We start from the raw sequence: 13680 nt of genomic DNA on the forward strand, positions 1-13680 counted from the left end.
CATTGACCCATCCACCACCACCCTCTGGGTGCGCCCCTGGAGCCAGTTTGCCACCCATGTGACTGTGAATTCATCAGTGCCGCAGTCCCTCAGCTTGTCCACCAGAATTGGGTGGGACACTGTGTCTAAGGCCTTCTGGAAGTCCAAGAGGATGACATCAACTTCCTCCTTCCCATCTAAGCTCTTCGTTACCTGGTCATAGAAAGAGACCAGGTTAGTCAGGCAGGATCGACCTGGGACGAACCCATGCTGGTTACCCCTCAACATCACTTCCCCTGCAGGGCTTTCACAAATGTGGCCCTTGATAATTTTTTCAAAGACCTTCCCAAGGATAGAATTGAGGCTGACTGGCCTGTAGTTGCCAGGCTCTTCCTTCCTCCCCTTCTTGAAAATAGGAACCACATTGGCCCTTTTCCAGTCCTCAGGGACTTGGCCTGAGCACCAGGAGTCTTCAAACAGCCGTGCCAATGGCTCCACAATGACACCAGCCAATTCCCTCAGCACCCGCAGATGAAGGTCATCCAGGCCCGCCAACTTGGACACATCTAAGCCCTCCAGGTCTAACTAGGTCTAAAGATAAGACCTAGTCCTCCTAGACCACTCCTATTCCATTATGCCTAGGTTTGTAGTGGTTTTGGAATGGCTGTCAGATACCGCATAGAAACAAATTTAATTTAATTTGTGTCCTTAGCCATGTTGAATTCAGACCCTCAACAACACATTGAGGTTATTTACTTTCTCACATTCTTACCTCATTATAGTTTGACAGCTTGTCTTAGCAGGTTTAGTTATAATTCTGCCAAAGGAGCAATGACTTGAGGGACTGCAGAAATAATCGTAAGACATTTATACTACTGACATAGTATGTATGTCAAATCTTAAAGGTAAGTATTATATTTCTGAGATAAAGTTGGGTGCCATTCTCCATGAATCCATAATTCTTCAGGCTAGTAGTATGCTTGATGGCATATTTTGCATGTAGAATGAACAAAGTGTCAAACTTAACAAGCTTATTAGAAATAGTGAAAGGTGTTCAGAATTTAAGTAAATTCATGTTTTGTTAAGATTCAGCTCTCTAACAAATTAGGACAATGAGAAGCTGAAGAAAGAATATGCTCTTTTCCCCAGTTAAAATTGTGGAAGACGTCTATATCTTTGTCTATAATGGCTCATTGTCTGAATAACCTGCAGAAATCCTTTTATTTTAATTCATACCTTGTTATTACTGAAGTGTTATAATAAAAGGTAAGTATTCCATCTTTGGAGTAATATCACTACACACCAGCATTTAAATGTAGTTTATGCAGCTGTGTTAGAAGTAACAGATGGCACATAAGTGATAATGTGGGAGGAGGAAGCTCAAATGCCAAACCGTGTAAAACAGAAAGCTAGGAGAGCATGGATAATGAAAATGGGTGAGCACTTAAGAAAAGACATGGTTGTTTCAGGCAGCAAAGCCTTCAGTTCCAGGAAATTTTAAAATTTTAGTGTAATGCCCACATTTGCCGAAAGGACTCTGTCAGGATACTTTTATTCATGTTCTTTGTAATTAAATTGAAAGCATGCTTTCCTGTTTATCTTGACTGGGGGGTACATGTCACAGAAGCCATAATTTTATGTATCTGAAATGGTTTGTAGTAGTTTTGCATAAAACAATAGAATTTGATAGCACAAACACATTTTGATTCCCCCCTCCCCTCCCTTTAAGGACCAAAGAATGAATAACTAAAGGGAAGAAAACCTTCCAGAAGCTAGGATGGAAAACTAAATGTTCTATATATTGGGAGTAGATCTTCAATTGGTATAATTTATCACAGCACCTTAATGAAACTATGACAGGTAATACTGTCTGAAGGTATTAGGAGAGAGTGTCTGTGTCCTCATAGTTCAGGCATTTGATTTTTAATATCTTCAGTTGTTATTTTTTGTGTTTGAGAGTAAGGTTTCAGTATACCACATTATTAAAATCACTGCAGTATATATAAATTTATTTCAATTTAGCACAATGTAGAGCAGAAGTTTAACAATAATGACATTTGTTTCAGGTAAGGTCCTCCTCTACCATTGTTCTAGCTCAGAAGTGCCCAACTGCCAATCTGCCGGCCAGATTTAGTCCACAGAGCCAGGCCATCCATCCCTCAAGGCTTCTCACTGGTATGAAAAATCAGTGACAGGGGAGTGATGGCAGCCATTGCCACTCCCTGCTACCAAATGTTTGGACCTGTGGGGAACTGGATAGCACACAATGTCCAACAGTGGACCTTGGCCCGATATGGGCACATATGGGCCAGCTGGAGGTGGTGCAGGGCCCTACCCTACAGCATACAACCCCAATCCCACAGTGTAGTCCTTAAGGAGAGAGCTCTGGGGGCGAGGGAAGCAGTATGAGGCTCAATCCTGTAGTGCCCAATCTTGGCATGTGGAATATAGTGTGGATGGGCTCCACATCACTCATCTGGCCTCCTGCACTGAAAGGTTAAGCATCACTGATCTAGCTTGCGCAACCTTTATTTATGTTGGTGGTCATTTACATACATGACTAGTCCTGATGACTTCAGTGGAACTGCTCCTGTGATTGAATATACAACACGGTTTCCATAACTTCTTCCTGTGCATTAACAGGTATAGAAAGTACTGTGAAGATTGCCTTCTGAGGCTTTTTTAAAGAGGAACTTTCATAACCAGGATTATCAAATTTATCCAAACATATCAAACACAAATCCATATATCTGATACCTTTTTATTTCATGTTTTATTAATGCTGTATTACAGCTATTTACTGAAGCCAGAGTAGAGATGCATCTTGTAGACTAATTAAATCAGTGATGTATAAGCTTTTGTGAGCCTGAGGCCCCCTCTACACATACAGGTAAAGGTGTGATTGGATCTAATGTGTGATCCATACAGTCGTACTTCTGTTCATGCCACGTGTGCTTGGCAGGAGGCACAATAGTGGGATCACACATGAGATCAAATTGCACCTTATTGCCAGTTTAGGGGAAGCCCGATCCTGGGCTCCCCCTGAATCAGAAGCAGGGACTAATGGTTGGGAGCCTCTTTTGGTAAGGGGGCTCCCAGCCACAGATGTCATGAGAAGCTGGGACCAAGAATCCCCACATAGAATCATAGAATAATAGAAAATTAAGGTTGGAAGGGACCTCAGGAGATGATCAAATTTAACCCCTTGTTCAAAGCAGAACCATCCCTAATTAGATCATTTCATCCAGGGCTGTGTCAAGTCGGGCCTTAAAAACCTCCAAGAATGGAGATTCCCATGAGTGACTGGTGCTTACTGGATCTGGGGGGGGCACCCAGAAGCCACTGCTGGTGGCAGCCGTGTCGGGGGGGCACCAGCTCTACTGACAGCATCAATGTCAGCCATCACAGGGGACACATGCACCCCCAGCAGTCGCCTATGGACTCTAGGTAACCTGTTCCAGTGCTTCACCACCTGCCTAGTAAGAAAGTTTTTCCTAATACATAACCTAAACTTCCCTTGCTGCAACTTGAGACCATTGCTCCTTCTTTTTGTCATCTGCCACCACTGAGAACAGTTTAGCTCTTTGTAACCACTCTTCAGGTAGTTAAAGGCTGCTATCAAATCTCCCCTTAGTCTGATCTTCTGCAGCCTAAATAAAGCTAGTTCCTTCAGCCTCTCCTCATAAGTCTTTGCACCAGTTCCCTAACCATTTTCATTGCCCTCTGCTGAACATCTGATGGGGCTCTGTATCCCATCTACACCTCATCTGTGGAGGTTCTCAGTCCTGGCTGCAGGTAAGGCACAGCCAGGACCAAGAACCTGGTGTGGTAGGCCTATGCGAAGCAGCAAGTATTCGATTTGGCTTCGGATTTGGCCAACTCAGAGGGACAGCAATTTGCTTCGGTGATTCAAATCACTGTCCTGATTCACTTCTGCTGATTTGGATTTAGAAATTCACCTGCTGAATTGACAGTTACTATGCGGGTGCAGCATGGCTTGGCAGGGTGCCCCAGGGCTCCACACGCTGTCTGGGAGCTGGGGTCACTTGGGTTTAGCACTCCTGGACTCTGGATGACAGTGTGCAGCGCCCTACACGGGGGGGAGGGGGGGGCTCTGCCAGGAGCACCCAGAGGCCCCAATCACTGCTGCTGTAGCTGGTAAGTGCAGGCCTTTTTTTTAAAGTTCTGGGGCACTGGAGCCAGGTGGGGCAGCCATGGGCAGGGGCTGGGTGGGGGGGCACTCATGGGGCAGGGATTCCCCCCAGGTTCCCTCCTTTAGCCTCCGTACCCCCTACTTACTGGCATGGAGCCTGGGTCCAGCTCCCTGTGGCTGTAAGCAGAGACTGCCCAAATCTCTGAATCAATCTGGAGGCTTCTGAATTGATTCAGACGTTTTAATGGGTCTCGCAATTCAAATTGGAGATTCGGCCCCTGAATCAGGCTGAATCTCCTCTGAATCGAATTGGCTACCAAAGCTTCACACAGCCCTATTGTGCGAGTCCAAGGGCTTTCCTGCACCCCTGAGCCTTGGGGATCATAGCAGCTGTGATCTCCAGAGCTTGGGGGTTTCACACTAGGCATGATGCATCCTCGTGTCTGAGAGATGTATCAGCCGACGAGGCTTCCAGCTGCAGGGGAGACCTTACTACACATGCAGATTAAAGCTCTATAGTAACCAGTTGTATAGTACACATTTTCAAGGTCTAACTTTATACCTGGTTGGAGCTTTTTATGATGTAATAGCTACTTTGCATGTGCATCTGGTCTCAGAGTAAATGTGCAATTAACCAGTTAATTGTGTGATACCTGTAACATGTAGAGTGAACTGAGTTAATACTGTTAGATGCTATGAAAGGACAGATCCTTATGCATCTCTGATTTTAGTGGTTCTATAATGTACATCTCTACCCTGCCTTCTGCCTAATGTCAGATGGACCGGGCTAATAACCTCTATGTAGCTATTTACTGTTAAACCAAGCTTGCTACATATGTTTATCTAGAGTATAGTTTTAATTGATTACAAGTTTATTGACTGTCTGGTCTAAATGCCAGTTGTAAATTCTTGTGTAGTCACTTTGGAAATGTTTGTTCTTATTGCACTCCACTCTCAATTGACCATGGACCCCCTAACAAATGTTTGAGACTACCTCCACTAGCATTTTTAATTGTGTTGCCTAAGGCAAGTTAATTGGAAACTAGTCAACTGGTGGCATAGGATAACCAAGGGCACAGACAGAAATGACATTTGTTTTGTAATTGGCCCCTTGAAGTCACTCAATAGCTGTGCCTAAACAGAAAAGCACGGCTGTCCAGCCCTTCAATCAGGTGACGAATTAATTTTCTTTGTATGAAGGTTCAAATGAAGCTGTTCCTAAGTGGAGCAACTTAATTGATATGTCTTCTTTGGATACACCACAGTTAACTGCAGCTGCTGTCTCTGGATGGGAGGAGGAGAAAGGGGTTATCTTAGCCCTGCTGGAGCGGGGCGGGGGGGGAGCTGGTGGATTGGAGTTCCTCACCTTGGGAGGAGGACTTCAATCTACTTAGCCCCTCCCCACTCCAGTGGGCCTGAGAGAATCCCAGAAGACCTCATTTCCCTCCCTTCTCCCCACTTCCATCCAGAGACAGCAACAGAGATGGTGGGTAGGGAGGGAATGGAGTCAGGAGAAGATGCAACCTCTCACCCTGTATCAGCTCCAAATTCGAGTTGATTCTCCACCCTCCCAATCCAACAGCTAACATTTGTTGGATCTGAGGGATCAGTCTAACTCGTGGTGATTTCTATGAATTGACATTAGTTAGATCAGGGAGCTCCACTTCTGTCTGTGTCCCAATATCTCTGATGTAAATTTGCCTTCTTAGAACTGCTGCTTTACTTATTTTATTATAGGATCTTAAATAATACTCAGCAACTCAGAAAGTGGGTAGGGTTGACCAAGACACTAAGGCACATCGTGTTTCAACCTGTTCACTGGACAGCCTCCATGGGAATGCTGTTTTGGCAGGGAGATTATAGTTGTTGTCCAACCACTTGCACATGCTGTTACATAGTACAGGCAACAAGCTGGTGCCTGTTGCCCCTGCAGTTGATTCCCCTTTCCACATAGCTGTCCCATGGATGCAGACGGGGTACTTCTCGGTAGTCATAGTGCTGAATCAAGTCCAGTTTTTATATTAGCCCTGGAAGGCAGACAGATATTGATAGGGACCTCCCGAATTCATGGTGGAAGTGGGGTGAGCTGTGACTCCTTTAATCTTGCAGGTTCTGCTGCACTCCCCGCTATGGATTGGTGGAGGGTGCCCGCTTGCAGCTCATTTCTGATCAGTGGGGAGGTGAAAACTGCAGTTTTAAATATGGCACTGTTTTTGCGTTCTGCTACTGATTGGCCGAGAGGCCCTGGATGGCCCTGCTGTTTGCTGCTGACTGGTGGGGGGGGCACAAAACAGTGCCATGTTTAAAACCATGGTTTTTGCTTCCCTGCTTATCAGGAGGGAGCAGCAGGGTCCTCTGCCAATCAGCAGTGAAGGCGGCAAAGGATGAGGTGTGCATGAGGGAACATGCAAGATTAAAGGAGCCACCATGCACTCTACTTCTGCCGTGAATTCAGTAGGTCCCTAGATATTGAATAACTGTTGGTGGTAGGGGGGGTTGTTTTCTTTTTCTCTTTTTTTCCTTAAACCTTTATTTTCTCCTTTACACTTCGTTAGGAAATCCCTCTTTGAGGTGGAGTTTGTCTTGTTTTAAACTTGTACATTAATGTTCATGGAATATTTTTCCTTATGAGTCGGATGCTTTCTATTCCCCCCTCCCCTTTGTTATTTATTTTTTTAGGTGAGGAAACAAAAAAGGTCTGTGAACAGAATGGCAATTTAAAATAAAGAGGAGTCAAGGCAGATAAGCTGTGTTATCCTTTCAGAGCCATTCTGTGTGCTTTCCTGTTTTACAAATAAGGAGGTGGCAGGAGATTCCCAATGTGTATTATATGCTTGCCAAGGGGCAAAAGATAAATTGCATAAAGTAATTTATATTCATGGCATAGTTAGGGGCTAGGCTTTACTATTAGTTCTAGGAAAAATCTTGCTTTGGCAGGAGGATAGACTGAATGGACTACAAAGTCTTTCCCATCACTTTATCTATCATTACATGACCCACATACATAATGTTTAAATTGGAGCTATATACTCATAGGAGAGATTTAGTATGGCCTTTAGGCTAGGGACAGAAATGACACATAAATTGGTATAAGTGATTGGAAACCGGTTCAAATCTGTAATGCAACAGAAATTCAGTGCACATAAACCACTTTCAAAATTGTGGAAACTAGTTTAAGATAAACCTGGATGGATGTAGTATCGGACTTAACTGATTTAGGTTAAATTGGTTTATTTTACTTCTGCCCCAGATCCCCTCCAGATTTAAGTTAATTTACAGTCCCCCTGCATCCCAGGATGCTTTGCACCTCCTGCCACAAACTGCCCCTTGCAGGATGGGTGAGCTAGGCCTGGCTCAAGCTGTTTGGTCTGGCTGAGCAGGGAGGTGTGTTCTAGTGTCCCTTGGCTTCTGGCTTGGGCCATTGAATGGGAGTGGGTGCATTTCTGGAACCAAAATAAATGTCTGTTCACTTGCTTAATGGTTCAATCTACTCATCTTAGACTAACAGGTGAAGCTTGAAATGATTCAGGCTTTTTTCACTGTCTGTACTTAGACTTCATGTTTCAGTCTCAAACTGATGCTTACCATTTAAAAACAAGTCTCTGTAGGATTATACTGGGTGTGAGAGAGATTATTATCACAGTTTTCTACTTAGGGCATGAATCCTACTTTGTGTCCATCATGAAGCCCAATCTTTGACTGGGACTTTCAAGAATTATTGCAATACAAATAATCTTCATATAAATAGGAATATGTTTTTGGTTCATAATAATGCTCAAACTGTACGTACTTTGGTGGAGGCCAATATATGCTTTTTCTTTCCTCGTTATCAGGAATTTGGTACTGGAACTTCTGAAAGAATTAATATGGAGCTGTTTGTTTGTTAAGGTAATCTCCATGAATCAAATTCCTGGCCAGTCACATTACATAGCAGTCAAGGACACTGCTGATACAGAATACCTCAGTGGCTCTACCTCCCCACCCCAAGTGTGTGATTCACATTTAGTTTTACTGTATGCTTTATGAAGTTACATAAAAATCTTGGGGAGGGGGTATGTCACAAGAAACATACAAATCCCATGTTGGACGCTTCATCTGTTTGTTAAGTCTGCTTCAAATACTGAGCAAAGACGCACAGAAGACTGACCAATTGGCAGTTAGGGGTAGGTAAGCTTTCTGTCATGGATGGCACCAGGGCCAATCTGCTCTTGATATGAACAGGTTCTATGATAATTCAAATATGCAGCTGGATGCATCTTTTCTCACCCAAGCTTACTAGCCTGGAGTGCAATGTCGCACTAAACCTATGTGGATCAGCATATGTTTTCAGAGCCCTAATGCTGTGACTGTTCTTACTGAGTTTCTTTGCCACTCTACCTGTTTGACTTTTGAGAAGTACACTTAATCTCTCCCTGTCTCAGTTCTTATCTGTAAAATGGAGAACAAAATTATTTCTCTTTATAAGGCCCTGTCATCCCTTGCTATGTGTTTGTGCAACACCTAGCATAAGGGTTTAACAAAATTCTGAAAATGTACAGCATACAAATAAGTAGCAGCGATTGGTGACAGGAATCGCGTGCCTTAGGTGGGGGAAAAGGGTTGTGGAACTGGCTAGGCACTACATTACTGAGGGTGGCTTTGCTCTATCTTCTGCGGAGGAGTGCACTTTGATAGAGTTCATCAAAGCCAAAAGAGTCTTTCAGGTTCCAATTCCTCTATGAAATATGGATCCACCTCCCATGGGTAGAAATGGTTGCCTACTTTTTATTACAAAAAGAATATTCCAAAATGCCTAATCAGAGATTGCAGCACAGTAGATGATAGCAGCACATTTATAATAGCAAATAAATATAGGATTGCCTGAATCTTCAAGGGGGTGAAATTGTAATGACCAATTTTTTCAGTTTTTTAGCTTTTTTCCACTTTAGCAATATTTTACAGAATTTTCCTCTGTTCTGAAGGGGGCAAAAGTGTATATGCAAGTATATCTATAACATATAAAAATGGTTTAGGATTTCATATGAAATTTTTCCACATACAGAAGAAAAACATTTTAGAGTGTTAGTATATGTATTTAATATTTCTCCAGCAGGATTCACAAACATTTGTTCTTATTCTAAACAGTTTTGGTTCGTTTATATTTGTGTCTTTTATTGATCATTGCTTAGCAACATTCACACACAGATGAGTTATTGGTATAGATGCATTATTGATAAATGACACACATTAATAGATAACATTCATCCCAGTGCAATGAGAAAGACAGTAGTTGCACATTGGTCTGTGCATAAAGGTGAATGCCATCCAGTATGAATGCTTGTATCCAAGTGTGAACAAGAATAGGTTTTCCATTCATTATTCTCTTCTAAGTTTTCCCCAATCATTTAGGGACAGAAGCAATGCATTGCAACTTAGGAGACCTGTTGCACACTATAAATAAAGTATAGGCAGTGGCCAACTTGCTAGCTTTAGCAAATGATAAAATTGTGTTTTTGTGCATCAATATTCAGATATTATACTTTAAGCCAATGGCATCAGTATTACCCTTAGCAAATAAAATGACAACTTTATCTGAAAACGTATTAAAATTGGAAAATGGATATAGCGGGAGAATCTTTACCATAGAGTGTTGAGCAGGTACAGGAGAAAGAAGTCGCGTTTGTCAGTTTCCAAATTTGTAAAGATTTTGTATGCTTTTTTCCCCTTTTGGTATGCTTATTTTAGAGTTAATGACTAGGCAGGGTTTTTCAGAAGGGCTTTTAATCAGTGTACAAAGCTTGTTATAATTAGTGGAGGGAAAGTTGAATTAGCTGAGATCATAAATTGTAAAGTAGCAAAGTAGAAGAGTCATGAAGCTATAGAAATGAGCAAATTTAGAAGTATCATAGGTAGAGGAATTTGTACAAAATGCATGGAAAATTAAGTCTGAGATATATCCACTGGTACATTTTGCAAACAATTTTTGCATCTATTTTTTTTGTTGTTAAAATAGCCCTGTTTTGAATTTGGTTCCATGCGTTACTGAACCAAAAGAAAAGAGATCAGTTTCATATAAGCCAACTAGTGCATTTCACTACCTGAATTATTTATATAGAAAATGGTTCCTAAAGGAATGTAGCTTAACTTTTGGCAGTATATCTACAATATTTCCAATTCAGAGATACATGTTTAAATCTGGATTATGTTAAATGTCAGCTCTAAGAGATCTTTGACAGTGCATCCAGATTCAAATATCATCTTTTACAAGCTGAGGTTAAATAATTCTGCCCTATACTGCACTGAGGCAAACCATATTATTGAAGGATTATAGTTCACACACAGTGTTATTGGTAGTTAAGCCCTGGAGAAAAGATTCAGAAATATTATTGTGGAAAGGCTGAAATTGTATTTTGTTTGTATTTGGATGAGAGGACTAATCACAGATTTTTTTTTCAATTATTGTATTTAGACAAGAAGAAAGCAGAAACAGTGATTCATCACACAGAATGTTAAAATATTTGAATTCCAAGAAAGGAACAAAGATGGCTGTGAATACAGCTTTGTTTGCCTTTATTGTGGCAAACCTTTATCAATAATTCATTCTGGTTTCTGCACAGGTGGTCGACCAGATTGACACACTGACCTCTGACCTGCAGCTGGAGGATGAGATGACAGACAGTTCCAAAACTGACACGCTGAACAGTAGCTCAAGCAGCACAACAGCGTCCAGCTTGGAGAAGGTCAAGGTGCGTGCCAATGCACCGCTCATCAAGCCTCCGGCACATCCATCTGCTATCCTCACAGTACTGAGGAAGCCCAACCCACCACCACCTCCTCCACGATTGACTCCTGTAAAGTGTGAAGAACCTCACAGGCTGGTTCCCTCTGCCAACCCTGTAAAGACAAATGGGACCCTGCTTCGAAATGGAGGTTTACCGGGAGGCCCAAACAAAATCCCAAATGGGGATGTGTGTTGTATACCTAATAGTAACTTGGACAAAGTCCCACTGCAGCCTCTGACCCATAGACCTGATAAAGACAGGTGTCCTCAGACAGCAACACGGGAACGGGTACGATTTAATGAGAAAGTTCAGTACCATGGCTACTGCCCTGACTGTGACGTTCGGTATAACATTAAAAACAGGGAGGTCCACTTGCACAGTGAGCCTGCCCGTGTGCCAGGAAAGCTGCCGCACCAATGTCCTCCCCTCCCACCTCCCCCACCCCCTCTTCCTCCATTTCCTCTAGAAAATGGAGGCTTGGGAATAAGTCCTAGTAATAGCTTTCCTCCTCTCCGACCTGCGACTGTGCCTCCACAAACTGCACCAAAACCCCAGAAGACGATCTTGAGGAAATCAACCACTACAACAGTGTGATGTATGCCACTTGAGAAACTGTTTTTTCCTATATATAAGCATAAACAAATAGGTTATGAGCACTTTCTAATCAAGCAATAAAAAGCCCCAATATTACACCCTGTGTGCAGCGAAGTGGCATAAATTCACATGGTAAGTACAAATAAAGTTATTTGATATCACATATGTCCACCAAAGAATTTTTGTTGTTAAATACTCTAGTACAGCGAACAGGCTTCAGATCATGGATTGCAAAAAGCAATTACAGCTGAACATTTCTAACTCTGGTTTCAACACTGTTCAGAGTTCATCTTGAAAATGTTGTGTGTGTGTAGCAATTAGTGGTAAAGTTCACCATGCCTGTGTTAATAGAATAATTAGTATTATATGGCTTTGTAATAAGTGAAACTTTTGAAATACATTTGCTAAAAATATAATGTATCATTAGGTGGAGCAAACTGCAGCTCCAGCTAAAAAATCCTGACTGAATCTTAACAAATATGTTCTTATATGCCCCAGGGATGCAGGTTGTAGCCAATTGGTCTACAGGCAAAAGGAATCAGAACTCATGGCAGTGGTGAGATCTTTTATTAGACCAACTAGATGTTTGCAAAAAAAGGTCTTTATTTGCCAGCTTTTGGGCACACACATCCTTCCTTAGGCATAGGAGAATGCACAAAATGAACTTTTCCTACCAGGAGATCTTACAACACCTTCAGCTTTCCTGTGAAATATGAATATCCATTTCCACATAGGAGAAATGTTACAGTCTTTGCATTCTCCTGTTCCCGAGAAACGGTGTGTGCACCCAAAATCTTGCAAATAAACATTGTTTTTGCAAATATCTAGCTGGTCTAATAAAATATGTCATCTTTGCCATGAGTTCTGATTCCTATTTTATATGCCTGAGTGCTTGCATCAAGAGCATCATGCATGCTTTGTATATTATGATATAAATCATTAAACTTTCAGAAAGCTGTATCTTAGTTATGGAAATAAAGATGTAATTGGAAGATATGTTAGAATCACAGAATCCTAGAAAATTAGTGTTGGAAAGAACCTCAGGAGGTCATCTTGTTCAACCCACTGCTCAAAGCAGGACCATCCCCAACTAGATCATCCCAGCCAAGGCTTTGTCTACCCAATTCTTAAAAACTTCCAGGGATGAAGATTCCATAACTTCTCTGGGTAGCCTTTTCCAGTGCTTTACTAGCATCCTAGTGAGAGAGTTTGTTTCTATTCTCTAACCTAAACTTCCCTTGCTGCAACTTGAAGATCATGTTGATATGATTGCATATTTACTTCTGACATTTTTGGCAAGAGAAGTCACTGCCCTATCACTTGTCCTCTGCTTGCAGTGCTCTGTCTGTAAAATGGGGATAGTACTTGGTAGTTCACACAGATGAAATTCAAGTCTTCATACAGTTCTTCACGCAAATCTTCCTTTGAGGACAATAGCAATTTTGCCTCAGTCTTCAGGCATGGCTGGTTAATGCTGGTAAAGGGCTTTGAAGATGAAAAGCTCTGTGCTATTACTAAGAATTAACATGCAAAACAAGAGATTTCTCTTTATCACATTTTGGTGGTGAACCCAATTAATATTCTTACTAGTTAGAAAACTATCATTTTAATTGTATTTTAGAAAGAGCATTTATTATTCATAGAACTAGGAATGTTGGTATCTAGCACAGATCCATCCCTCCAAAATTAAGTTTGAAAATGACACAAACAGCAGAATATAGGTAGATGGGTCAGAACAATCTATTTAGATTTGAACTAGAATGCAAAGCAGAGTTAAGCTTTTTACCTTTGAAAGAGTTTGGCCAGGTATTTGTGGAGTTTTATTAACCAATATGGAAATAAAAGATATTCCTTTAAGTTTGCACGTAGCAGTAGAAATTCAGCTGAAGTAAGCCTTGTAGTTAGTTACTCCACTAGATTCACATTACTGTATCTTTGAAGAATTTGATTTGACCAAAATAACAAAACCAGCAACAAGCATAATATCCAGGAAACATAATCACTCTTTCTGTAGCAAATTACTAAGCCCTGCTGAATTTTATACAGTGAGCAAGGCTGCATATGGTACAAATATGCCTTTGGGACTTAGCCTCATACTGCATTGTCCTGTTTGGTACATCCAATAATCATAATGCAAGGTAATTGTTAGCTATTGTACACTTCCAAGTGTTTTTTGTTGCTGTTCGATCCCAT

At 41.6% G+C, this 13680-nt stretch overlaps 1 protein-coding gene across 6 annotated transcripts in view; it reads left to right on the plus strand.

Annotated features, from left to right (window-relative positions):
* The window catches only part of PRR16 (proline rich 16), a 298326-nt gene that overhangs the window by 174274 nt on the left and 110372 nt on the right, over positions 1 to 13680 (plus strand). For all 6 annotated transcript variants that reach the window (XM_090038448.1, XM_090038443.1, XM_090038447.1 and 3 more), the window contains one exon: positions 10729 to 11619. In XM_090038448.1, coding sequence (XP_089894574.1) covers positions 10729 to 11487 — 759 coding nt within the window. In that variant the 3' untranslated portion in view covers positions 11488 to 11619. The remainder of the gene's footprint in view (positions 1 to 10728; positions 11620 to 13680) is intronic.

Source organism: Crocodylus siamensis, chromosome 3 (assembly GCF_052110815.1).
Source record: "Crocodylus siamensis isolate JL-2025a chromosome 3, ASM5211081v1, whole genome shotgun sequence".
NCBI lineage: Eukaryota > Metazoa > Chordata > Crocodylia > Crocodylidae > Crocodylus > Crocodylus siamensis.